General features: G+C 54.7%; 12 protein-coding genes across 12 annotated transcripts; 8 read left to right on the top strand and 4 right to left on the bottom strand.

The window, feature by feature from the left end:
• Window positions 1-331: 331 nt before the first annotated feature.
• Window positions 332-964, top strand: PG985_012820 (uncharacterized protein; the record flags this gene model as incomplete). The annotated part of the gene is made up of 3 exons (XM_066832586.1): window positions 332-506; window positions 607-879; window positions 951-964. The coding sequence occupies 3 exons, from the start codon at window positions 332-334 to the stop codon at window positions 962-964; spliced, it is 462 nt and encodes a 153-aa protein (XP_066680636.1).
• Window positions 965-2240: 1276 nt separating this feature from the next.
• PG985_012819 (uncharacterized protein) lies at window positions 2241-3031 on the top strand (the record flags this gene model as incomplete). The annotated part of the gene is made up of 3 exons (XM_066832585.1): window positions 2241-2476; window positions 2578-2693; window positions 2787-3031. 3 exons carry the CDS (start codon window positions 2241-2243, stop codon window positions 3029-3031), a joined length of 597 nt encoding a protein of 198 aa, XP_066680635.1.
• A 319-nt stretch (window positions 3032-3350) lies between these two features.
• On the bottom strand, window positions 3351-5034 carry PG985_012818 (uncharacterized protein; the record flags this gene model as incomplete). The annotated part of the gene is made up of 4 exons (XM_066832584.1): window positions 3351-4006; window positions 4123-4180; window positions 4362-4910; window positions 4978-5034. The coding sequence occupies 4 exons, from the start codon at window positions 5032-5034 to the stop codon at window positions 3351-3353; spliced, it is 1320 nt and encodes a 439-aa protein (XP_066680634.1).
• A 1289-nt stretch (window positions 5035-6323) lies between these two features.
• Window positions 6324-6638, top strand: PG985_012817 (uncharacterized protein; the record flags this gene model as incomplete). Its single annotated transcript, XM_066832583.1, has 1 exon — window positions 6324-6638. The coding sequence occupies one exon, from the start codon at window positions 6324-6326 to the stop codon at window positions 6636-6638; it is 315 nt and encodes a 104-aa protein (XP_066680633.1).
• A 314-nt stretch (window positions 6639-6952) lies between these two features.
• Window positions 6953-7669, bottom strand: PG985_012816 (uncharacterized protein; the record flags this gene model as incomplete). The annotated part of the gene is made up of 1 exon (XM_066832582.1): window positions 6953-7669. One exon carries the CDS (start codon window positions 7667-7669, stop codon window positions 6953-6955), a length of 717 nt encoding a protein of 238 aa, XP_066680632.1.
• Window positions 7670-8951: 1282 nt separating this feature from the next.
• On the top strand, window positions 8952-11633 carry PG985_012815 (uncharacterized protein; the record flags this gene model as incomplete). Its single annotated transcript, XM_066832581.1, has 3 exons — window positions 8952-9532; window positions 11040-11145; window positions 11328-11633. 3 exons carry the CDS (start codon window positions 8952-8954, stop codon window positions 11631-11633), a joined length of 993 nt encoding a protein of 330 aa, XP_066680631.1.
• Window positions 11634-12534: 901 nt separating this feature from the next.
• PG985_012814 (uncharacterized protein) lies at window positions 12535-14284 on the top strand (the record flags this gene model as incomplete). Its single annotated transcript, XM_066832580.1, has 4 exons — window positions 12535-13353; window positions 13424-13775; window positions 13854-14084; window positions 14181-14284. The coding sequence occupies 4 exons, from the start codon at window positions 12535-12537 to the stop codon at window positions 14282-14284; spliced, it is 1506 nt and encodes a 501-aa protein (XP_066680630.1).
• Window positions 14285-14555: 271 nt separating this feature from the next.
• On the bottom strand, window positions 14556-16464 carry PG985_012813 (uncharacterized protein; the record flags this gene model as incomplete). The annotated part of the gene is made up of 2 exons (XM_066832579.1): window positions 14556-15694; window positions 15759-16464. The coding sequence occupies 2 exons, from the start codon at window positions 16462-16464 to the stop codon at window positions 14556-14558; spliced, it is 1845 nt and encodes a 614-aa protein (XP_066680629.1).
• Window positions 16465-17439: 975 nt separating this feature from the next.
• Window positions 17440-18468, bottom strand: PG985_012812 (uncharacterized protein; the record flags this gene model as incomplete). The annotated part of the gene is made up of 1 exon (XM_066832578.1): window positions 17440-18468. The coding sequence occupies one exon, from the start codon at window positions 18466-18468 to the stop codon at window positions 17440-17442; it is 1029 nt and encodes a 342-aa protein (XP_066680628.1).
• A 1353-nt stretch (window positions 18469-19821) lies between these two features.
• PG985_012811 (uncharacterized protein) lies at window positions 19822-21111 on the top strand (the record flags this gene model as incomplete). Its single annotated transcript, XM_066832577.1, has 2 exons — window positions 19822-20825; window positions 20910-21111. The coding sequence occupies 2 exons, from the start codon at window positions 19822-19824 to the stop codon at window positions 21109-21111; spliced, it is 1206 nt and encodes a 401-aa protein (XP_066680627.1).
• Window positions 21112-21686: 575 nt separating this feature from the next.
• Window positions 21687-22371, top strand: PG985_012810 (uncharacterized protein; the record flags this gene model as incomplete). Its single annotated transcript, XM_066832576.1, has 2 exons — window positions 21687-21815; window positions 21949-22371. 2 exons carry the CDS (start codon window positions 21687-21689, stop codon window positions 22369-22371), a joined length of 552 nt encoding a protein of 183 aa, XP_066680626.1.
• A 1782-nt stretch (window positions 22372-24153) lies between these two features.
• Window positions 24154-26033, top strand: PG985_012809 (glycoside hydrolase family 47 protein; the record flags this gene model as incomplete). The annotated part of the gene is made up of 3 exons (XM_066832575.1): window positions 24154-24887; window positions 24951-25845; window positions 25917-26033. 3 exons carry the CDS (start codon window positions 24154-24156, stop codon window positions 26031-26033), a joined length of 1746 nt encoding a protein of 581 aa, XP_066680625.1.
• Between the last annotated feature and the right edge of the window lie 86 nt (window positions 26034-26119).

Raw genomic sequence — 26119 nt, 5'->3', positions numbered from 1 at the left:
TTCCTGGCGATCCCCTCTGGTCAGCTCGAACAACAAACAACAACTAAAAAACCGGTTTACGTCAGAGGATGTCGACAAGCAATCACGGCAAAAGGGAGATTGCATAGCTGGCATGGATGAGGGATGGCTTGATGTATATATAGACCGCAGAAGCATTCACGGATAAAACTGCCGATACCCCTTCACTTTCATCAATAAGCATCTCTTGTCCTCTGTCATCAATTGAAGATCCACCAAAACCGTTGCCGTATTATCCACGACAAGCTTTCTAGCATATACTCCCATCCACTTACAAACACACCTTAAGAAAAGCCAGCCTTATCCACACACCATGCCGTTCTTCTCCAGCCGCAAGCCCGAAGACGAGGTCGTCGAGCAGCCCGCCCCTGTGCACGAAGAGCACCAGAAGCGGGGCCTGTTCGGCAGCCGCCGCGAGCGCTCCGTCTCGCCCGCCTCGACGACCCGCACCGGCACCACCACCTCCTCGCACTCCTCCACCAGCACTGGTACGTACTTGGATTTTCCTCCCTCCTCCTCTTTCTGCTCCCTCCTGTACAATAACTAGTAAAGCGATCATGTTACTAACACACCTCTTGGATTGAACAGGTCGCAAAGGCTCCATCCTCCAACGCTCCTTCGGCCACGGCAACAAGAACATGGAGCTCGACCCCTCCATCGTGCAGGCGCGCGAGCGCGTCATGGGCGCCGAGGCGGCCGAGCACGAGGCCGACCGCGCCCTCAACGCGGCCCGGACCCAGGTGCGCGAGGCGCGCGAGGAGGTCAAGCGCCTCGAGCTCGAGGCCAAGGAGGAGGCCCGCCTGGCCAAGATCAAGCAGCACCACGCCGCCGAGGTCTCCAAGCGCGGCAAGCAGCTCGGCCGTACGTCTTGCTCATATATATCTTCTCCAGTTGAAAATGAGTGGCGCATGACTAATACTTGATGATGGCAGGTCACGGTCTCTAAACTTCCCGAGCCCATACGCATGGGATGCATTATACGACTTAGAAGCCGAGCTTCTGCAGCCCCGTCGGGCGTGACGAACGTTGCAAGATACACGATTTACGACTTGATACCTTCTTCTTTGTCTTATTACCATATTACCAAATAGCGAGGCGCGAGCATTGGTTTGGTGCGATTTATGTTATTTAGTCAATGATTACACAGCATTATGTCCATAATCATGAGTGTTCTTAGTGACATGTCTCATGTTGTGTTACCGTGACGTGCAGGTATCTCTTGACATTGGCTGGCATGATTTCTATCTTTTACGTTGCGGCACGCCCTGTGATGTAGCTATGTTGCTGAGTGCCCTGCAGCCCTGAGGAGACGGTAGTTCATGTTCTGGGTATGGTATCTTACAAGACTTGGCCAATCATTGCTTTGCCCAGCCGCTCAATGTCGTTTTGGCCTCTCGGCATGGCTTCGAGAGGGGGCCGCTGTGATCATTGATTGGAGTCGGTCTTCGGAGGTGACCATGAGGTCACTCGATAGGACAGTATGTTGAATGGACGTCTCTTATAGTATTTGAGACCCATTTCTTGTTTCCTGCAACCCAGATCGATAGCATGAGGTGGGTATAGTGTGTGTGTGTCCGGAATATGCCCCAATCTCTCACAATGAAGCGGTATGTGTAGTATGTATAGGCTCCCTAACTAGCTAACGTTGATGGAGTCATCACACTACCACATGCGTCGCCTCATAATGAGAGGATGTCCCTGAGCTTGATTTGACATGTTGCTAGGCTGATTAGGTTGTGACATAGCAAAAGTAAACAGAACAACCTCTTATCGAAGGCGTGAAGTAGGTTTAGTCGTATCGTATATATATTGCAGAGTTAGTAGAGACGTTTACATATAACAGCCACAAATTAGTCTCACTCGACATCGTTTCCGCGCAATTGCAAGTCACGATTACAGCATGCATTCAATGATACTCAATACACTGCATTCAAGTTGCTAAAGCCTCCCCAGCCTGTGAAAAGCCCGTGATAAGTCCATGATGTCCTCAAATACTGAATTCTACGTTGTAAACAATGTATAGGTCAATCTTCAACCAAGCGTGGATTATGTGACAACTTCAATACATAATCAACCTTGAAGTATATTGCCCTGTATTCAACGATGTTCTGAGTGTATAAATGCACCAAACGTGGTTTCAGCAGCTTACCATATCACCTCTGTATCTCCAGCTTGTCCACACCCAGCGCTTTCTCTGCATACCACCAAGCCGACGATTCGCAATGGCTTCCGCCCGTGTCTTCATCTCGGCTCTACTTCTCCCGATCTTCGCCATCCTCGCTGCCGCCACCGGATTCCTGGACCAGGGCTGTAACACCAGCGAGCTGCCCTGGTACCTGGAGGACGGCGTGGCCAAAACGTACTGCGCCACACATGTCTGCGACAGCAATGTCCAGACCGCCCTGAACCTGAACCTCTGCGTTGGAAATACGGGAGGTCAATTAGTCGCAGCCCAAGAGTACGTCATCAGGCCACTATTAGACACCTTTACCTTGACCCAGCCAGACCTACCCCAATGTCATAAGTAACGCGATAAGAGTGCTGATGCCTGTACTGTAGTGGCAACTTCGGCAACACTTGCAAGGACTGCTCCATCGTAGGCAACTACGACAGCCTGCAATGCGTCTGCATGGATGAGCAAACAGGGAACTGGGCCTTGTCCATGCTGAATCTGAGTAAGTTCATATATCCCTCGTTTTGGTACCAAGAAGCTTCGTATTGAGACACAGAATTTTGGCTAACTAATGGCGAACACCACCAAACAACAGACACCGGCTTCATCTACAACTGGTTCGGCTACCTCTCGTGCTTCAATCAACACCAGACCGACATTCCCGTCGACTACTTTTGCAAGGACCCGACCTGGCAGCCCGACCCCAACTCCGTGGACGGTTGCGCCACTCCTTCGTGCCAGGGACCACAGGCGGATGCGGGTCATTGTCCTACTGGCACCGATGCTGCTGGAGTCAGCCCGGCCTCTCCCAGGCCAACCGTAGTCCGTGGGCCAGACTGATGCGTTTAGAAAGCTACACACACCTGGCTACCCTTCCTCAAGGCCATTAAAGTATAAGCTCAAGGTAGTAGACCTCTCTAGATCGACTGAGGCATTAACAACCGTTGGGCCTGGGAGGTTGCAAGGGACAGGCGCATAGGTAACAAACCGGGCAGGGCTCATGGGCCTGGGTCATGAAATGGCACCAACAAATGTTTAGGTTAATAGTCCATGCAGTGGTATGCAATCAATCAAAACATGAACTTGTGAGTTTTCGTTTCCCAGCAAGTAGATTTACCATTGATAGGACTGGAGTAATTGAGCGATATCCACGCCATGATCAAGGATCCGAAACCAGAAAGAGGTCTGCTGCCAAGGCCTCCCACATCACCACTCCTTTCCCAGAGGCCCAAGCCCGGCGGAACTGACACAGGAACTCCTCGTACACGCCCTGGATCCGCGCCCGCTTCCCGGCATCCCCCGTGCAGACCCAAGTCACCAGGCAGTTGAGGATGACGTGCCCGGCGCCCATGTCCTGGCCCCGGGCCGCCTCCCGCGCCAGCACAAAGGCAGCGTCGGCGAGCTCCTCGGCCTCGCGGCACAGCGCGTCTTCGAAGGGGGACCGGGGCTGCTGCTGCTGCTGGTCCCTACCCCCGAGCAGCAGGCCTCGCAGCATGCAGCTGCAGACGCAGGCGACGACGAGCCGCATCCCGTGGGGCGAGATGGAGGTCGGTACGCCCAGGTACTGCGGCACTGCGACGGCCGCCGTCCCGGGGGTTCGGAGGCGCCGGGAATGACCCCGCGCGCTCTCGTAGAGGGCGTAGAGCTCCATGAAGATGCCCGATGATTCGGGGCTGCTGATGCGACTGTTACGGCGCGCCTCGCGTGCTCGAGCCAGGAGTCGGGGTATCCGGACGCGCCGCATCAGGATGGTGTCGTCGTCATCCCCCTCGTCATTGTCGTCGTACAGGCCCGAGACGAGGCGGTCGAAGCGTGCTGGATCCGTCCGTAGTTCGCGTCTCCACAGCGCCTGTAGCCACTGGAGCAACGCCGAGGAAAATCAGCTTAGCTGACACGTACCAGCACGGAGGCAATAACTCGTTTCTACTTACCGTCATGCCCCGTACATGCGACCTCACGGCGGTCCCGAACCCATCCAAAGGCCTGCCACTGGCCAGTCGTAAGCCCAGGAGGCGCGCACCCCCGTCGGCATGACTCGTCGCGTCTTTGAGACTCATGCCGTTCATTACCTACGAAACAGAGCCAAAGTCGGACGTTAGTGACTCATAGATAGCCGTCGCGAGAGTACTATAAATCGAAGGGGAAAAGGGCTGGGCTGACCGCGACGTACTTGGCACATCATGACCATAATGATCGCACAGACCGTTTCGGTGGAAGGGGCCGTATCCAGGTCGTCCAAGCACCGGCTCAGCGTGCGGATGGCCAGCGCATAGCTGGCCAGGGACTGCTCGGCGGCCGGGCGGCCGAGACAAGCGTCCTGGTGTGCGCGCACGACCGCGCGGGCGGAATTGTCGAGGGCGGCGTTGGTCCCGAGACGCGGCGGCACCATCGCGAGGAACGGTCCGTACGTCTGCACCAGATTGACCCGGACGGTCGTGGGCGCAAGGGCGGACACGAAAGCACCAATGAGCGTCTGAACGTCCGTCTGGGGCACCGATGGCGACATCCGAGTAGCCCCAGACACGAAGGAAGCAGACGACAAAGCAGGTCGGGAGACGGCTAGACTTAGACTAGTCGCTGTATTAACCCGTTGCTGTTGTTGTTCTGGCCGACGTCGGCGGCATCGCTGGTCTATGAAGACAAATCTCCGCTCGCCAGAGCCGGCGCATTCGAGTCCCAGGCGCTGGCACCGTGAGCAGGATGGCGTAGCATAGTCGCACTGGGAACGAAAAGACTTAGCCACAGGACGGAAGCGGTCTCGCTGACGGATGGCGGAAGAGGCTTACTTTCTTCTTCTGGCTTCGGCATGCATCGCATGCACGTCCATGGGGGACACCAGGCATTGGCGTTCACTCCTTCCCGCGATCACTCTCTAGGGCTGCTTCCGATGCAGATGCAGACTGGGGCGCCGTTCCACCAAGTTGCGCGAGGATCGCACTCTGTTGCCAGAAAAGGAAGAAGTCAGACCACTAAACAGGTGAAATTGGCCGCCCTTTGTAGGGAATGGGGGGGTCATCTTGTTGCACGACAGCAACTAGCCGTTTATGGCGAAACGGGCCGCTCGTATCGCCAATGCTGGTGCGGCTGAGTGCAGTGCCGGTACGGTCGGCGTTCAACGACGTGGTTTGTCAGGAGGACCGTTGGCCGAGCCTCCATAAGGGATCTGGCCTTCTAATTATACAGTAACAGAGCTCAAAACTGGAATAGGAAGACATGTATAACAGAAGATTTGGTAGTACAGCTATACATGATATAAAACCCCTCTTGATCTGCCTTTTACGTTCATCGAAAAATGGCTTCACCAGTCACCACTATCTCTTTTTCAAATTGATCGTCATTAACCATAAGAGGTCTACGGTTCCAGTACAATCCTGATAGTTGCCATACCAACCACGAGAATGTTCGGCGTCCTTCTTTTAGGGGTTGCTACCTCTCACGCTCAACCACCCCTTTCTGCTACACCACAAGCAACACCACCGACGCCCCAAACGGTCTCTGGTCCCCAGCCAAGAACTAAAATGCCATCGGCAGCTAGTAGTACAGACAGAGAACGAAAAGCCTCCACGCTCAAAACCTCTTGAGTCTTGAGTCTTGCGCTGCTGCTCCACCTTATTCTTATCTTGGCAAATCGCTTTTCCGCCTTCCCCTATTCCATACACCACCACGGAAATATATTTTACATCCTTCCCGTGAGAGTTTCGCTTTATCCGGGGAAATAAATGAACATTATAAACCAACGAATCAAGGGAATATGACTGGGAACAAGCAGACAAAAAAGGAGGATATGTCGTTGGGAACACAAGGTAGTAAAGCGACAATATGCTGTTGATATGCAAGTCATTCCGCTAGTGCATTAGCAATCTAACAACCCTTTAGGCTTAGTCCAACCTTCCAGGGGCGAATCACAGCTGACCGAGGTGAGCCTTACCGGACTCGATCAGCCGCATACGTCATCCCGATCTCATTCTGGCGCCCACGGACCGACTGTCTTGGTCTACCCAACTCGAGTACACGAAAACAGTTGCAATCTCCATCCAGAAGAGTAGATACGCGGTCATACTCGGAATACAAAGTTCTCCCGACATTGCGTAGGTGAAGATTGCCGACCAGCTCCGGCTTTCCTTCAACCAGCATGAGCACATCGACTGCGCGCCGTGTCGCGAGCTGTGGAAACTGGACGGCCTGGCGGCTCTGGTCCGTCTCTGCCGGTTCGCATCTGGACTTCTTGCAATCGCCCGGGGTGGTGGGGGGTCTTGTACAGCGGGCTACCCTTGGCGACGAGGACGTGATCAGTGGGCTTAATTATTCGGGCAGTAGCGACGACGATGAATACTACGGCGGCAACGGGCCAAGCGTGGGACCGGGCCTACTGTTGGTCTCGAACCGCTGTTGCCGGAGCCTATGGAAAGCCAACACCTTTACAGCTGCTACGAAGAGGACGAAGTGATGACTAAGTGCGTTCAGAGGTTCTTGTCGAGTCGGTGGCTGCTGCGTCCCCGTGACATTCAGATATAAGACGCCTCGGGAGCTGAGCTTGCCGTTTGACGAGACTGGCTGGAAACTTATAATCGTCAAGACACACTTGAGGTTTCGTTGAACGAGACCCACGTTGTAATAATGAATACAGAACACGAATGATGGGGATCATATATATACAATGCATTTTCTGGGTCAACCATAACAAAGAAAGACAAACGAAAAGTTTGCTTACCTGATATTCATTCGCACTCTAATACCGTGTTTCTACAATGTACCTACCTTTTAGTGCTTCTTCTTCTGCGATTTACTTACCTGTGCGCCGTTAGGTTTTTTTCCGCTGGCGACGGCGAGCTGCGAGACTTTCGCCGCCAGAGCCGCGGCCGAGACAACAGCGACGTTCGCCCACTGCTGCTCGACAATGGGCCACCGCTTGTAGGAGGCAAAGTCCTGCTCCTCCCGCTCGACGACGACGCGCCGGTCGCCGAACAAAGCCATGTTGCAGCCGTCGAGAGTCTCCGGGGCCTGGTAGGGGTACCAGTGGATCGCCGGCTGGTGGTCGAACGAGGGGTCCGAGCCGACGAGGATCCGGAACCGCATCATCAGGTACTGCTGGAGGCCGCGGACCTCCTGCACCACCGCCTCGCCCTCGCGCCGGAAGCTGACCGGGTCGGGGGCGGCGAAGTAGACGTGCAGGTCCGTCAGGCCCTGGGCCTGGGCCTTCTTGACTTCGGCTTCGAGCTCGTCGTACTTGGTCGCCGGCTCGCTCTCGTCGATGTGGATCATGAACCGGTCGTGCCGCTCCTCGGTGGCATCCGCGGGCTTCGGGATCGGGTAGGCGCCGCTAACGGCGATGCCCATGCAGGTGTTCAAGCCAAAAGTATACAGGAATTTGGTCTCGCCTTCGGCGGCACTAACAACGCCTGCGTTCTGCGAGGCCAATATGAAACTACCAGGGGCAGGCTCTTGGCTGCCATCGGGGTGGGGAATAAGATCCGCCATTGTGACTTTAGGTGTTCTGGGTTGAGAAATTTATGCGTGGCTAGGGTATCTGTGGTCTGAAAGGTGTGCAGAGAGTGGGCTCGAGAAAAGACGAATACAACTGCCGGGAAGTCGCCGTTGCTTTATACTGAAAAGGGGGGGAGAACCACAAAGATGATCAAGTACAGCAGGATGGTTCTGAAACCAAATGGGGTTTCTGGACCTCGAGAAACAATGGATATGATGCCCGCTTTGTTACTCTGTCGTTGGTTTGTTTAGGCGATTGATGTTGGTTCATCAATCTGCCCCCATGCTGACCGTAATCCATTGTGCAGGAACAAAGGAGATACGAGAACTGAAACGCTCGAAGAACCTTCGGTATGAATCTGATACTGAAAAACAACAACTCAGGTTCACTTGATTCAACGGGACTGCCCACTTTATGATGTCTTGTGATTACTTACGTAGGATAACCACCACCGCTCATGTAAGTCCCTCGTTTGCTCAACGGTCCAGGTGGACGCCCAGCTTCGTCGGGGCCAAGATGGTCCAATCTGACTTGCATACTCAGACATGCCGGTGTTTCGTTGTTTTTACAATTTCTTAGAAGGTAAAGCGGTGGCATAGGAGAGAACCATAGGGTATAATCTACTTATCAGCCAAGGCATGTGGCTATATGAGGAGATATTTGACGTTGATGATTATGATGGGAGTGTTATTAGTGGCGGGACTGGGACGCAAACAAGGTCTGGGCAATCAATGCAGCTCATTTGTCTCGTTTGTCGCTAGAACCTATCTACTGGCAGCTCTACATTGCAGCTTGGTCGACCACCGCAGTGATCGTTTCTGTTATTGAAGTTGGACGAGATTGTTGGAGCGTGGGTGTTGCTCCTGGACAACTGAACAAGCTCAATGGAGTGAGGCATGTGCCGACCGTACAGGCACCCAATCTCAAATGTACAGGTGCATCAGGGTAGAATACCTGTATCAAAGGTAAGGTGAAATAAAGGTGAAAGCAAGGTCACGCGTACATCAGGTTCAACCTTACCAACCGCACTGTCTAAGGCAGCCAAATGCCTGGGCAAACGCAACCATTGTAGGAGCCCTACTGTATTGCCTTACCTCCACTCAATCATTACAGGTTGAATTCGCTTGAATCTCTTCCCCATCTTTCCCCATCCCCATCACCACAAACCTTCCCTTCGCCCCCCATCCTCTCAATCACCACAAAGTCCAAGACACCGCCCTTCAACTTTGCGATATTACATTCCTCTTCCACTGACATACCCACACCGACTTCAAGATGAGCTCTACTGGTTCGCGAACATGCATTATTTGCGAGAAGCCCGATGCCAAACGCTGTGGGCGATGCAATGGCACCTACTACTGCTCCCAAGAGTGCCAGCATCAAGATTGGCCTGTTCACAAGCTCTTATGTGCAAGCTTTGGTGCTTTTGACATTTCTACCCGCCCGACCAGTGAGCACTTTCGTGCGATCTCATTCCCGCAGGGTGGTAGAAAGCCCAAGTTAGTCTGGATCCATTGCAACTGGAATAAGCCCGACCATACCATATTTCATTTCCCAGTCAGTGACTCCGTCATTGGCCCAGGAACTCATCCGGAGATTACACCAGTACAGTACAACCCAGTATTGAACAGACGGCTCGATGACACCATTCGGATTGCATGGAGAGACAAGTACTTGTCTGATGGCTCGAAGCCCAATAAGAGCCTCTTGTCGGTCACGGCCACCCGCCCAGGTTACTCACATGACTGGCGGGGGCCTATCACTGCATACGGCACAGTCGGTACAGGGACAGACCAGACCCGCTACCGCGACCTCGGCATGAACGACTTCCGCCACCTCACCGACTACTTTCTCTCGTGCGGTTACGAGCCCCTACCCGCTAGCCCCGAACAACCGTCGCCTGTCAAGGGGGTCATGGTCAATTGCGAGGGCGACCAGGCCGCGTTCAACAAGCCCCAATTCGAGGCCGTCGACGTCTCTCATTCAGACCCCATCTTCTTTGATGGCGATACTTCGGACGTTGCTGATCGTATCGGACTACCTATCCTCGCACGACGCTGCCCCGCGAGCCTCGAATGGTCTCGCTGTGGGACCTCCCATAGCCCGGCCTTCAACCAAGCCGCCACCTTCCTATTCATGTGCTGCGACACGACAGCCGTCTCCGACCTGGCGTCGGGCACCCTCGGCTGGGGATGGGTGAGCCTGCGGTGGCAGTTCGGAGCCCGGAGCGTGCTGCTGGTCCGGCAAGACAAGAAGCCACTGTGGGTGCTGCATGCGGAGGCGCTCTCCAAGTACTGCGAGTTCGAGATTCTCCCGCTCATAACCCAAGTATTGGAGCAAGATCAGCAAGATCAGTCGAGCAAGGAGGTGGTCACGGCCAAGGTTTGCCGGTCCACATTCTCCACTCACTGGCACAAACTACTCGAGGGAAAGACGGACGAGGAGAAGGAGGGTGTACCGTTTCCGTACGACAGCGATCTTTGAACACTGAAGGCAAGATCGTATTGACAGAGGGTACATCGAAGACTGGATCTTGGGTTCTACTTCTTGAGATTCGCTACTGGTCACACGGCGAAATCGCCTCCGCACATAAAGAATGTCAGAGGCAATTGAAAGTTGCTTATTAGTTGCAGTTGAGTAGAACAATTGAGAATCTGTATTTAGGCATGTTGACGAATTAAATGGTGACGTTCGTGAACACTACGTAATTTTGCCCTGGTTAGAGGCGGGCTCGTATGATTTTCAGTCCCCCGTTGATTCTGAGAAATTCGAATTTCTGTTCGAAGTCCAGGAGGCCGTTGGTTACCCTATCCCGCTAACCAGCAAAGTCGTAGACCAATCTTTGGATGAGCTCCAATACGTATACACAATCTGATGGTTGGTTTATCAGGTGTAGAGTCTTGATCTGAAATTGGACTGGTCAATCTGCCGAGGCCATAAATTCAGCGAACAAACCTGATTCTTCATTGTTGCTCTTCACTGTTGACGAAGGTTTCTCATTATGCTGGAATAAAATGTGCTTCCACATACTGGTTTAGGTAGATTAATCTATGTATTGACTTGGCACGAAAGAAACTGCAAGGACAACCTCAAAGGTAAGTGTGCCTCTACCGGTTGCTGATTACCTTAGGGTTCCAGGGCTTACAAGCAGCAATCTAAGGAAAGGTTTTAGCAACCCATATATTTCCTGCTTAACACCACAAGATCATCCGCTCAGTTCGTCTTGAAGTCAGCATTGATCATTGTACTTATATGAAATCCTTTCTACAATATGACTTCCGCTGTACTGGGTTCATGCATCGCATGCGGAAAGCAAGGCTCGCCGCGATGCGAAACATGCAACAACGCGTTCTACTGCTCCAGAGCCTGTAAACTCGGCGACTGGCCCATCCACGGGCTGCTTTGCGAATCTTACGCCGCCTTCAACGCTTCCGAGCCGCGCCCGGACCGTCGCTGTTTCCGCACCATCGTATCTCCCCGGGGAATACAAAGCCGGAGCTAGACTGGCACTTTGGCAATTGGTGCCGATCGCCGTGGTGGGTGCATTGGGTTGTCGGATTCGGATGCGACGAGAAGGGGATGGAAAGTGTTGTGCTCAATCCGGTATCGAACAGGGAATTCGGGGACGGGATTTCCATCTCCTACCGGAAGAAGTCTTTGATCGACGGGTCGGCAACAAACAAGAGCATCGCAGCGATCACGGCCACGAGGCCAGGATATCACTCTGACTGGCGAGGTTGCGTCACCGCATATGGGAGAGTTGATTCCGGACCCGAAGGACCTTACTGTCGGGATCTCGATATGAATGACTTTCCCTATATCGCCGACTACTTTCTTGCGAGCGCCCCGACCCCATTGTCGGAACAACAAAGTGGTACAAGGTGCAAGCACGTCACGAGTTGTCTCGCTGGTATTGCCGTTGTCGCTGCTGCTCTCATTGCTTTCATTTATCAGTAATACGCCATTGCTGCGTGCGGCCCCCGGACGGCATGAGATGTCTTGGCGAACTCATGCTCGTTGCTAAGCAATTCAGAAGCCGATGTGGTTTGTGGATACATAATTTTTGCCACACAAGGTGCGCACGCTTGCTTTTGGCCAGACGACATATTAAGGAGCTCATGAACCAGAAAGCAAAACTGGTCTTGATGTGGCCCTCCTGCCTCCTCTTGTCAATGTGAACGTTGCTTTTGTTCTGGCTAGGCCGGGACTAGGTTGTCCAGGCTTACTAGGCCTGGTCTCAACGATCTGCTCCGCCCATCAAGTGCGGTGATGTGGAGAGAGCAATTACCAGGTCAAAAGCGGGCCTGTAGCTGGTGCTTTTCTAATCAGCATGGGCGAAAGCAGCGGCCTGAGACTCATTAGGGAGACCAGTTCTTGACTGACATAAGCGTGGGCTGCCCGCCCATTGGCCGCCATTAGCAGAAATGATCTATAATTAGAGATGCCGTCGCCAGTTTGCATGAGACAATACAGGCTAGGATCGATCCACTTTGCCCAGCCTTACTACACTCAGGGGTCTAGCTCCAATCTGCTTCATCCATGTGATTGGCAATATTGCCGAGCATTTTCTTTTTCAACCGGCTATCATCTATTCTAGGCGATAATTATCTTGAAGGGGCCGAAGACAACTGCGCCGTTTGGATGGGGGCCGTTATAAAGGGTTGATTATAAAGAGTAGGCATAGTACCGTCCTGTCCATCGTAGAAACCCACCTATGCAGGACCAATAGTTTTCCATCATTCGTTTCTGGTCTGCTTCGTGCTTTCTGAGTTGACTCACTGGCAGATACTTCGCCATTTTTATACTCGACGTCTTCTTTGGCCTCTACATCCGTCCCAACTATCTTCACTCTTTCAAGATGTTTTCTAAATACCCTGCCCTGACCGTGGCGCTCCTTTCGCTCCCTCTGGAAACCATGGCGGCCCCTGCTTCGGGAGGTACCGTCGACAAGCCGCCCCCCTCCTTCGCCATCCAGCCCAACAACGGCGGCGGCAAGGCCGATGACTGCGGCAATGGGCCCATTTCGCTGAACCCGGAGACCTGGAAGAGCCACAACATGGACCAGCTGATCGGCGACATGTTCAGCAAGCGCATGTCCGACCCCAACTTCGACTTCCACCACGAGTTTGCCGACCAGTACGGCGTCGACTTCTACTGTCCCAACAGCTTTGGCAACTGCGACTCCACCCCGTCCAGCTGCGCCTCCTTGACCAAGGGGTCGGTCGCCCAGAAAGAGCAGGGCTGGCTGGGCATCAAGGCCATGATGAACGTGCAGCAGCTGTTCCTGCAGTGGGAAAAAGTGGCCTCCAACGGGCTCGACAGCCTGAGCGAGAGCACCGTCGATTTCCAGTCCAAATTTGCGCCCAAGACCCCTGGCAGCAGCCTCGTGGCGAAGAACGTCTTCAGCGGCATCTTTGGTCTCCTCTCCTTCGGCTCCGCCGTCCTTGGCGTAGCCTTTCCCGTTGCTGGCGCCGCGTTGGGCGGTGTTGCGGCTGTCGGGTCCGCGGCCCAGTCTATTGGGGCCGACACGGCCGACTCGAACGCGTCGGGGGAGCTGTCGGCGCTCGAGTCCTCCGACATGAGCCGGGCTCTCAAAGAGGGTACCTTGGCGGGTTTCGAGGCAACCCACAACGCCACCTTCTCCAACGGTAAGGCCGGCGATACGAGCAGTGCAACAGTAAGTCTTCTTCTCCCTTATTCCTTGTGGCCAAGTGATATGGATGCTAACCTATGAACCTGTTTGTCAGATGAAGGACCTTCTCCAAGGCGGCGCCTTTGCCGGCGGCGAAGTGGTCCAGGCCTACGTGAAGGGTGAGAACGGACTGACCGGCGCCTACAACCGCTATTTGGCCATCAAAGTCTTGGAGGCCTACTGGGCGGGCCAGGGAGGTTTCTTCGTCTACATCCCCGGCGTGACGAACGACTGCGCAAAGTGGCACAAGAACACGGGCGGCAAAAAGGACCCCCTCCGCTTCTGTGGGCCCAACGGCATGCTCCTTTTGGCCGGGGTCGGGAACGGCGACCAGAATTACAAGACGTACCGCGCGCCCGCGGGCGTTTCGCCGGAGAATGTGGCGTCGATTGGAAACTACAATATCCGTAAGTCACTTGAACACACACACACACACAACCTTCTAGAGTCTACCCTAGCTTGGTGACTAACTGTCGCCAAAACAGCTCTTCAATCTCTTTACGAGAGCGCATTGAACATGTACACCGGCCACGGTCTCGAAGCTCACAATGACATGGGCTACCACTTCAACCAAATTGTGCAGAAGTACGTGGTGGAGAGCAACCAGGACGAAGCCTACAAGACGCCGGGCTTCTTCAACCTCCCAGTCTGCGAGCTCAAGAGCTGGAACTGGAGACAGTCCGACAACATGCACAAGGAGGCTCCGTGCGACTGCCGTAAGTCTAACATCTCTGTCTCGTGGTGCTGCTGTTGCATCAGGGACGTAGGCTGAATATTATGGAATACGGACTGACACAAACGTGTTTGGACAGTTTGCGCCACTGACGCATGGGGGCACAAATTTATCGACAATGTGTCGGATGATATCAAGACCTGGCTGCAGAGCAACAAGAAGTGCCCGCCTTGCCAGTATTAAGCCCAACAAGTATACGCATCCTCCAGACCCCATGTGTCGCCTGTGCCTGGAATGGCAGAGCATGCCAAGAAGTTTGATACGCACTCATACCTACAGCGGTCCTGAATGCCGAGCTGGCACGGTTCCTCATTCTACATGTTGAGACATTTGCAGAGTGCAAGCAGTTTCATCGGAGCCTTCTGGCCTCATGTGTTGCATTTGACTGTATTCATATCACTTTTACATCTTCTATTCAACGTTGAGAGCCCCTAGAGAGCCCCTTCCAAGACGTTTAATTCCTACCCTCGTTCCCAACGTAGACCAAGCTTGTTTCCTTCGAAATCTTCTCCATCTGCTTCACGCTCTGCAGGTCGGTGAAGAGCACACCGCCCGACCCGGTCCCCGAGGCGACTTTGTGGTACAAGGCCGCCACCACCGACGACTTCCACAGCGTGGACCGGCAACCCCACGAGTCCCAGATGGTGATGCCCAGGAACAGCGTCGACAAGGCCAGCACGCCGATCGGCAGGCTGAGCCAGACCCAGTACACCCTCACCACTGTCACCGGCACCAGCGTCTGCCCCCTGACGGCCTGGACCGTGCCGTAGCCGGACCGCAGGTGGTCCGTCATGCTCTGCGTCATATTCGCAAACACGGCCGGGATGTTCCCGTTCATGAAGGCGATGCCGAGCCCCTCGGACGGCAGCGCTGACTCGCCGTCGTAGATGCTGCCGCTGAACCGGGTCGACGTGAAGAACTCGCTCAGCGCGCCCATGTCGGGCGTCGCGATGCGGAACTGGGCCTTGTCCTGAGTGCGGTTCGCCGGCATGTCGTCCGTCTGGTTGAAGTAGGCGTACCATGTCCTTCGCTCGTGGTCCTCGTCGTAGCGGTACCCCCGGCCGAGGGGCACCTCCCGCGTGTCGCGCACCGCCAGCTCGCTGCCGGCCGTGCGCATGTCCGTGTATTCGAACGTCGTGAACTTGACGGTGCACTCGACCACCTCGCTGACGTTGGCGCCGAGGTACCAGTAGTACTCCTCCGTCTCGTTGCGGAGCTCCCGCATGCGCAGGACGCCGATGCGGGCGAACTCGGGCGCGTAGGCCTCGCCTGTCTTTTGGTTGTAGCCTTTGGTGGTTATGTCGGCCGCGGACACGACGGCGACCGGGTGGAAGGATGTGCGCCCGTTGATGTACGTCAAGTTGATGTTGCCGGGCGTGGTGACGGTCTGAAACAGGGTTCCGTTGGGGAAATGGGTCTGGTTTAAAGTGGCCATGGCTTGGGTCGTGACGTCTTCGCAGTGGCTGGTGAATCCTAGCGAGCGGGCGGTGAGGTTCCACTGGCACTGTGATGAGCATTTGAAGGGCGGGGATGATGCCGTGTTATACAGGCCCCGGTATATGGCGCCCTGCATTGCCGTATCAACGGTTGAAGCTAGAATTGTCATGGTCGTTAATACGCACTATCCCGGCTGATCTGGTTCTGGAATTCTACTAACCTGTAGGCGCCGTGGGGGTCATGCCCCCATTGCCCGCCCTCGCGCCACCGTAGTAGCTGTCGCTTACCATGAACGACGCCGTACCGTTGTTGTCGACAGGATCGACGCGCGATTCGAACCGGATCAGCTGCTGGGCGAACGTGTCGACCCCCATCACGACGACCGTCACGAACGCCCCGATGAGCGCGAAGTCGAGCCGGCGCCGGAGCGCCCAGAAGAGCCGGAGCGTGCCGAGGGGCCCGCGGCTGGCGTCGTCGAAGATGTCGAGCTGCCGCAGCGACGCCCGCTTCTTCCGGAAGAACATCCACTTGCCCTGCGAGAGGCAGGACGCGACGGCGAGCATGGCCCACGACTTGAGCGCCGTGATGAGGACGGCGATGGTCGAGTTGAGGTTGAGGATGATGGTCCAGTTCGACAGCGGCTGGTCCTTCATCCGGGACAGGATCACGACGACGCCGATCATGCACGCGATGCTGCCCAGGATCGACCAGATCTCCAGGTGCCAGGCCGTCCACGAGGGCGGTCTGTCGTCGCGTGCGCCGTTCGCGCCCGCGCCCGAGACGTCGTCGTGCGACTTCGAGAGGAGTTCGTATTGGCCTGGACCGGGGGAGAACTGTCTAGCCGTGTCGTCTTGCGTTTGCAGATGGCTGAGGTATTCCACGGGCTCGGCCCGCATCGACATGTGGGGCTTGGACCGGTCAGCCATGATGGACACAACAAAGCGCACTGACACAACACGGGAATTCCAGCTTGTAAGGCTTCATTCAAACACTAGGATGGTTTAAGTTGAAAAAGTCGAAATCTAAGACATCGCGCGCGATCAAACACACGTGGGAGTCGGCATCTTTACAGGATCAGTTCAGGCTCCTGTGAGTTGTCCAACTAGCCCCCAGTTTATGCTCAGCCCCCCAAGAAAAGTACCCGACCCAAGGTGTGCCGCTTATGCCGGGTCGGGAGGATCTGCCAGCCAATCACCGTCGTTCGTGCGCAGCTGCGCCGGTAAGCTGCATGCAATCGTTCAAGGCTGAAGACCAAGACTGGAAAAAAGGAAGCTAATCCTAGGTCCCCTGCCTAAGTGCGTGCTATATTTAGTTTCAGAATGTGGCTAGTCGAAACCCGCGATTGCCATTTGCGGACAGGTATCCACTTTGAAACACTTAATTGAGCGCGTATAACATTGCCAGGGACGCTATCTTATTCGACTAACTCCAGTAGCAGGATTGGAAAATGAGTCGGTGTAGGTATAGTTCGACGACACTCTCGTTATAACCCACGTAGTCTGAATGCGTTTTGGTGAAGAGGCATGCAATGCTATCTACGAATGTCTTCGAGCACCCATCGTTCTCGTTTCATGGGGTTCTTGTTGACGTTACTGGAAGCAGTTCGGTCAATAGTTAGCATCGATCAGCAATTACATTCAAGTATAGCGAACACAGGGAGGTACCTAACCTCTATATCCTCCTTGGAGTTGTGGCCTTCCATTGTCGGGTGCATGATATTCTCTTCTCTATGCTAGATACTGTCATGGATCTCGCACATTTTTGAGCGTGTCGTTATCGCCCAGCTGAGCGGCCAAAAACACAGACTCCTCAGCCGGCCGTCAACGCAACTGATCCCTCATTTTGCCCTTAAATCAGGCACCCAAATAGTTCTTAACAACTTCTGTACAGATGCCAGGATCTCAAATGTCCTCCATCTCAGACACTTCGTCCTCCTCCATACGAGTCGTCTTCAGATCTTTACACGTTCTCTGCCCGGCCTTTTCTTCGTGCTCCTGAGTGTCGTCTTGCATGTCATCAGCTTCCGTCATATCGTCGTCGGGCTCCTCATGGGCATCGTAATAATACAAATCGTCATAGCGAACAGATTGGGGCTCGCAATGGCTGGTTCGACGGTGGTCATCCCATTCCTCCTTGAACCAGTCGGCCAACATCTTCTTAACGCTAGCGAAAGCAGGTGTGTCTTTAGATTCCCGCTTGCCATCTTTTTCTTTGTTCGTAGCTTTCTCCCCACCCTCAGATCCGGTCTTGTCTTCCGTCGGGTTCATCTCCGGCCTGACCTTGCCGTTCCGAAGCGTCCGTGGCTTCTCCACTCCGGCGTCCTCTTCCCAGATCATTTCCGGCTTCCCGAAGTTGTCCAAGCTGGGGACGCCACGAGGGTACCACTTAGCCCGGTGCAGCAGATCTCGGATCTCATCCTGGCTCGGCCAATGCGTCTCGTCCTCGTCTTTGCCCTCGCCCTCGCCCTCGCTGTCGGCCAGAGGTACGGCCCGAAGCGTCTCCCGAGCCATGAACCGCTCCGCCGTCGTGGGGCTCAAGCACCGATGCCCCTCGACGAAACTGCAGCCGGACTGGGAAGTGGCCTTGTAGCGATGCTCGCGCGCGGCGTAGAACTCCTTGCGCGCGTCCGGGTCCGCGGCCTCGAGCTCGGCCGTCTTGACGCGCGGCGGCGTCCTTTTTCGCTTGAACGCGGCTTCGTCGTAGTAGTCCTGCTCGATGGCGAAGCGGAGGTCGCCCGCGACGATCAGGTGGGTGTTGTGGCCCGAATGCCGGTGCGGGTTGAGGCGATCGACGGGGAGGTCCGGCTTGAACTCGCCCGGGCGGGTGGCGACGATGGTGTTGGTGCGGACCCATTTGTAGCCGGCCTCGAGGACGGCGACTTCGAAGGGGTCGGTGGGGCGGCCTTCGGGGTGGGTGTACTCGAAGTTCATGGCGGGGGGTTAGTCAGGGAGGGTTTGATAAGGGTTGGGGATGTCGAAACTTTGGTTGTTATACGTAGTTATTATACTGACTTTCCCCCCCCTGTATCGGGTTGCATGGACTATATATGCTCTTTATGCTATGTGGAAGGCTCTAGACATCTATTGGGAGATTTCTCTTCTAGTCTATAACATTGTTTTTGACTTGATGCAGGCATTTCCAATGGATGTATGGCTGGATCGAGAATGTCCTCGAGTATATGACTTTCGAATACTCGAGCTACAGATGCGTTGTCTTTGTTGGTGCGGGATCAACTCCGGGGCTATCGACCTGGGAAGAATGGGAGACCCAGTCCGACATGATACGCCTAATGCAATCGAAGTCATAGGTTGGGTTAATGGTAAGCGCTGTTCTTCTAGCCGTTTCCAGACGACTTCTTGTTCACTTGGACATTGTTTAATAATACAATGCCCAAAACGATTGTGACTTTGAAACAATTACTATCAAATTGCACACGATTTCAAAGGCCCACTTCAAAAGCGCGACATTCACCTCTGGCATCCCACGTTGAGTAACCGAAATCTAGTTTTGTTTGTTCTCGTACGGGACAGTGTGGCTGGGCAAAGGATATGGTGTATCCAGGGTCACAAGACGTTTTTGATACATTGAAATACATACTTCAACAACATAAATACTCCTTTGAAAACGCTAAGGCCCATTGAGCTTGTCCAAAGGTCAAATCCAAAACATATTGAGACCATTATAACCAAGGGTCATGGCCCTGCGGGCTCGGAGGTTTGAGTATGAGGCCCGTAAAAATTCAATCACCTTGATGGCCAAAAGTACTAGGCAGGCCTTGGGCATAGCCATTGAAATATAAAGAACTTCGAGAAAGGCATTGATCCAAAGGTTCGCGTATGCCTCCATGAAACGCCAAAGTCGGTAATGAGTATGTCAAGGCAACTGGATATCAATGGAGACCTGGAATGTTGTAAGACAGCTAATAACCAAACAGCGATTGTTTCGCAACTTTCTGTTTTATGTTGCCTACATTTATGCAGCCTCAGGGTGGCAGGCAAGGTATCTGTCAGTATTGTTGTAGGGACTGTAGTTGCCTGCCATTAATGCCAGTGTGGGAATTCACTCCATGGCAACAATCGGCCTCAGTCAGTTCACTTTCTACCATTATTTTACGAGAAGCGCATCTCTTGAGCTGTTAAGCAACAATCACCTGGTAATATTTCATCAACCAAACTTCAGAAGCCTTTGATCAACCCAACCCAACATCTAATCTTTCGCCTGTAGCTGGTAACACCAATACAGCAATGGAAGCCACTTCGGAGAACTCAACCATTCCCGCGACCATGAACACCGCATCAGTCAAACCTGAATTTCCAGTCGACATGGATTGTACTGTTGCCATGGAGAAACTGCACTTGGAAGACCACGATGGCTCTTTCCCTGTGGGAGTGACCTCACCAGGACCTAGTGGCGAGGGAAATGTGACGTCGCAATTCAACGTTGCAAAAGCCGAACCGTCCGACAGCATGGTGGAAGTCCGCAAGACGGAAACCATGGGTTGTAGTCTCTTTGCAACCCAGAAGATCCCCCGAGGCACACGCATCGTCTCCGAAGAGCCCCTCGCGGAGCTTCCCGACCCGGTGTACAGAAGCGAACTCATCGAGCGATTCTGCGCCATGGCCTTGCAGTTGCCCAACGAGAAGATTGTAACCTTCAGTCGTCTTTATTGCAACAAGACAGTGCTTGAGAAGACCGACAGGGATGTAATCTTGGAGTGGTACAATAAGAACTCGGTCACCGACGCCAACGGCGAGGAGCTCAAGGGCCGGAAGCGACAGGAACACCGCAAGAAGATGCTGAAGTGGTTTGGCATCTTTCTCACCAACTCTTCGGGACACATTATGAACAGTCAGAAAGGCCGCGGCGTCTTCACCGTCTTCAGCCGCATCAATCACTCCTGCGTCCCCAACGCCCGCTACGGCTGGAACGACACGATCAAGCGCCTTACTGTCCACGTCGGCCGCGACATCGAGAAGGACGAGCAGATCTTCGTCTCGTACCTGCCGCTTGCCTACGAGCGTCGTGCCGAGCGGGTCAAGAGCCTGAAGGAGACTTGGGGCTTCGAGTGCGCCTGCAAGGCCTGCCTCAATCCGGATACCGACGTGGGACGCGTACAGATGGGAATTATGCGAGATTTGGTGACAAGCTACGAGAATGGCGATGATCGATTCCCCAGACTGATGAATCTGGTGCCGATCCAAACGCGCGAGGAGGCATTGGAAATGACTAGTCAAATGGCTAAGCTGATGGTTTCGGAGGGACTCGTCACCATGGATCTCGCCACGCTGTAAGTGATGCTTTGAAAGCGACCCCGATTGCAAGAAGTCCTATAGTGATGAATGGCTGTACTAACGCAACTATTACCCGACAGATATCGATCGTGCTCGCGATACTGCGCGTGGCTTGGCGATCTAGACAAGGCCATCGAGTATGCTGAGAAGGCCTTGGATATTGAACGGTGCCTGATTGGCCCCGAGACCAAGCATCTCATGGAGAACTTGGAAGGATGCCAGTACTGGCTCGCCCATTTGCAGACCCTCAAGGCAACCGGCAACGCTCAAACAGACGACTAAATATGTCTCAAGTAACACCTGATCTGATTTAACTAAGAGATCATAGCGACAAGCGTGCTTAGGATTGGTTGGGCAATTTGTAGCCATGATGCCAATGAATCTACGAAACAAGGTGCCAAGTTGCACACAGAATACGTACGCACTTACCCAAGACAGTCTTGACATTTCAGAGCAAACCCTGGTCATGTATTCTAGATATGACAATCAAAATGATTTACACTGTTCCTATATTTTCATTAACGTCGTCTCTTCAAGCTACAGAACATCTTCAAATTGCTGAAAGGCAGATAAGAACAAGACTCCCGGGAGGGAGTGAAGCTGTCGCTGCTAGTGGGGACAGTCACTGTCGGGAAACCCGGGGCAAGCTGAACCACCCCGCCAGGCGTGTGCCCCGCCAACTTTCCCAAACACACCGTCGATCCCCCAAAATGTAAACACACATCAGACCAATCTCGCCCAAACCAAAGTGCACAATTCTTTGACGGCCCACCACCCAGCCCAACCGGTGCGAGGCAGGCGACACACAAGGACGACTGATTGCACGACTGGCCCTTTATCCCTACCCGCTTGCGACAATGGCTACCTACGGCGACTGCGTGAGCGCCCTGCGCGGCTCCCTCTCGCACCTCGAAGGCTCCGTCTCGACCCTGGGCACCGGCGTCGCCGACTTCCCACGTCTCGTGAACGTCCTCAAGACCGTCCGGGTGAGTATTCTGCCTTAATAGCGACTGTCTTCTTCACCGGGAATGATTGAAGAAGAAATATCTACATCTCGAAGAAGCGACAACAATGGATGACCGACCGCTGCTAACGACCCAATGTTCTCCAAACATGTAGCACTACGAGCTCATCCCCCAACCCACCCTCGCCGCCGCCGAAGCCTCCCTGCGCGACGAGATCGGCCCCGCCATCGCCATCCTGCTCGACCGCGCCGACTCCCACATCGACCGCGTGGACCGGCGCATCGAGTCCCTGAAAGCGCGCGCGGAGCTGCAGCAAGGCCGGCTGGCGTCGAGCGGCGCGTACGGTTACGATGAGGACGACGAGGACTTTGGCGAGTACGGCGGCCACGGCAACAAAAGCAAGAATAAGAAGCGCGGCGCCACCAAGATCAGCACGGCGCAGCTCGGCGAGGAGGCGCGGCTGAGGGCGCGGGTTGTAAGGCAGAGGAAGGAGGCGCTCAAGTACAGTGTGGAGCGGCTGGAGCTTCAGGTCTTGCAGAAGGAGCGGGAGCTGCGGAAGCAGATTGAGCAGTCTTGAAGAGGAGTTGATTGACGAGACACGGCGACTCCGACGAGACGAACGAATAGGTTTACGCGATACCAAGCCATGAAGTCGCGTCATTTGTGGGATACGGCTTCGTGCTGGAGAGTGTTACAAGCAACTGGAATGCCTTGGGGTTCGCAACTACGAGCTTCTGCTTGTTGGTGGCTTGCCACGCCGCAGATGTGTCGGGCGCTGAGATTCTAGTCTTGCTGCATTCTTCTCCGCTACCCGACTTGATCGTACTAGATTGCAGGTAATGGACGTCTACACGGCTCTACGGCTTTTTGCAACGCTCCACGGGGTTTCTCAGTATCTCCTCGGTTCAAGCCAAGCAAGCCAAGACAATTTAAATTACAGACCAGGAGTAAGGGCGAAGAAAACCTAAGAAGGGATACTCGAAGTTCCCTCGACCTCGCCAAACATGTTGGAACCTCAGGATAACTCCAGCCATCATAGCGAACAACTTGCGGGGGCCTAGAAAGTAGCGAGATGGAGTGAAAATGCTACATCATAAGGACAAGAGCTTGCCTGGATTATGCACGGCAGCTCAGGACATCGTATTGTTAGTAGGGTAAACCACCCAACTCTACTTAATTGAACAAATGTGTATGATCTCGTACCATAGTATGCATTTTCAAACTGGCAAAGGGCTGCAATACGCCTCATAGTGCCTATACAGTCCGAAATGCTAGTCACAGTTCCCATGCGACACCCAAGTCTCATTACCGCTTTGCATACAATTTTCCATTGTTGAACCATGTTTTTTTACAGCTGGTAGCGGACCCGATTACTACCACATTCGTAGTGTCTCCGCGGACGGCTCAGATCCCAGATTTTGTTTTGGAGATCGCATCCACCTGCTGTCGTGGTCAGTCTCTGGTCGAGGTGATGGAGCAGCCACCAACCACCACGCGGTGGCATTGACAGCTCCTGGCTCCCTCCAACCCGTCCAAATTGAAGCAACCCCGGCACCCGGGCCTTGGATGAGCATCTATCTAACCTTAACCAGCAATCCGACCCCCGTGCGTCGGACGTGGCACAAGCGGTTGGCTGTGTTTGAGACGTCCCAGAGTCGGATCCGGGATGCGCGACCGCAAGCCACTGGGGTTTAATGCTTCCATCATTGATTGCTGTTAGCTGGGGAAGATGCCAATTGGGTCGACGATAAACGAGCCAGATCAATGAAACAACAGGATTGGTGACAGACACACAAAGTGCCATCCTCAGTAAAGTTGCACCGACTCCTGTTGCCAATTTTCGGGTGCCGAAGGCTCTAAAACAGGAAAACTTCTAGTCCTTCAGCGCCCAGGTGCGCCAAGCCGTTGGCAATGCTTATTTCCTGGGGTTTGAACGCCAGGGGCAGAGATCCGTCACGATGCGCCACCAACGAGAGCCAACAACTAAATTGGATTCAAGGTGACAAGGGTCTCCTGGCCGGGAATCCCCACCGAAAACCATGAACGTCTCTCCCTAAAACGCGCGTTGTTGGTCGCTAGAGACGTGCTGGCTGCCAACTGTTAGCTCGGCCGGGCCTAGCAATTGACGTCGGTTCTGTTTCACCCAACTCGCGCTCCCGTCGTCGTGGGGTTTCATGTCGATCGTGGAAGAAAAGAATCTGGCCCGTTCCCTGTTGTTTTGCCAGCGTCGTCATCGTCGTCCTGGGCAAAACTCTGGTTTGTCTCTTCTTCCATGTAGCTTACCTAACGTACATACAGTTTATTCATTCTCTGCTTTTGCTCAGTCATTCGTTTACTCGGTCGCCCTGCTTTCTAATCAATGGCTATTATAAGGCGGTCGCGTGCGGCGCCTTTGCTGGCATTGGCCGTCACGCTCTTTTTGCTCTTCGGGCTCGAGTGGTCCGTACCCGTCTCCGGGCCGCCGACCTCGTACCGGACGGCCCAGAAGCTGAAGAAGCCGCGGCTGCACTTCACTCCCTCGAGCTTCAATTGGTCGGCCGCGGGGCAGTGGTACCCAATCGCGACTCTGGCGTCGCTGCCGACGGGGCCGCCGACCCAACTGCCCAAGGTCCAGCACGAGTTCGGGACGCACCACCCGCGCAAGGACCCCGTCACCGAGGCGCGCCGGCGGGCGGTCCTGGACGCCTTCGTGCGCTCGTGGGAGAGCTACAAGCGGTTCGCCTGGCTCGAGGACGAGCTCACGCCCGTCGGCGCCGAGTTCAAGAACCCGTTCGGCGGGTGGGCGGCCACCATGGTCGACGCGCTGGACACGCTCTGGATGATGGACCTCAAGGAGGACTTTTACAAGGCCGCGCAGGCTGTGGTGGATATCGACTTTAGCAAGACGGACGAGTCGGGCGTGAACTTGTTCGAGACCACGATCCGCCATCTCGGGGGCCTTCTGAGTGCGTATGACTTGAGCGGCGAGCCGGCTTTGCTGTCCAAGGCTAGGGAACTCGGCGACATGCTGTACATGGCATTTGATACGCCTAACCGGATGCCCGGTTTCTGGCTCACGTTCGAGGATGCCAAGAATGGCATTCAAAAGGCCGGGTACGTCGTGATAAGGAGATAATCTTCCACGTTACGTGTTCGAGAAGACTGACCCCCAATTAGGACCTCGGACCCCAGCGCCGCGCCTACCTCCATGTCTATGGAATTTACCCGCCTGGCGCAATTGACGGGTGAAGACAAGTATTACGACGCCATCGACCGGGTAAGAGCCTTCCTGGAGCGCAGCCAGGAAGACTCGCACCTCCCCGGCATGTGGCCCTCGCAGATCAACTTCGCGAGCCAGAGCGTCCGCAACGTCAACACCTTCACCATCGGCGCCCTCGCCGACTCCCTCTACGAGTACCTGCCCAAGATGTACGTGCTCTTGAGCGGCCGCGCGGGCGCCAAGTCGTACGAGAAGATGTACCGCCGCGCCATGGACATCGTCGCGGACCGCCTCCTCTTCAAGCCCATGGTGAAGCGCGACCCGGAGGACCCGCCCATCCTCTTCGCGGGGACCGTCTACGTCCACCACGAGGCCGGGCCGCACCTCAACGGCGAGGGGCAGCACCTGTCCTGCTTCGCGGGCGGCATGTTCCTGCTCGGCGGCAAGGTGTTCGGCATCAAGGAGCACCTCCGGATCGGCGAGGCGCTCGCGCGGGGGTGCGGGTGGGCGTACGGGGCGTTTCCGACCGGGGTGATGCCGGAGATCTTCAATATGGTCAAGTGCGGGGCCGAGGAGGAGTGCGAGTGGGACGAGGCGCGGTGGAAGGAGGAGGGCGGCGACGCCCGGTTGCCTCCGGGCTTTATCAATGCGCGGGACCCGCGGTACATACTCCGGCCCGAGGCCATCGAGAGTATCTTCATTCTGTACCGCGTGACCGGCGACGAGTCGCTGCGGGATATTGCATGGGACATGTTCCAGGGCATCGTCAAGTCGACCAAGACTCAGTACGCCTACTCGGCCATTGCGGACGTCACGGTCCAGGGCGAGACGCGGAAAGATGACTCGATGGAGGTAAGCAGACATCAAACGAGAGACGAGAGGAGTGATGGGGGAGATAAGCTAACAATATGCTACTTGCACAGAGTTTTTGGCTGGCGGAAACGCTCAAATACTTCTATCTGATCTTTTCGCCGCCGGATCTGATCAGTCTGGACGAGTATGTCCTCAACACGGAGGCGCATCCTTTCAAGCGGACTTGAAGTCCGCTCAGGGAGCTTATCAATTTTCAAAGCCGATTTCAAGGACTGTCGAACTCTATTCGGACTTGAGAGGTACTTGAGAGATG

This window comes from Apiospora marii (assembly GCF_038362585.1).
Source record: "Apiospora marii strain CBS 49790 chromosome Unknown utg000009l_segment0_segment0, whole genome shotgun sequence".
NCBI classification, from domain to species: Eukaryota; Fungi; Ascomycota; class Sordariomycetes; order Amphisphaeriales; family Apiosporaceae; genus Apiospora; species Apiospora marii.
The sequence above is the reverse complement of the archived record's forward strand: the minus strand, read 5'-3'. Positions and strand labels throughout refer to the sequence as shown.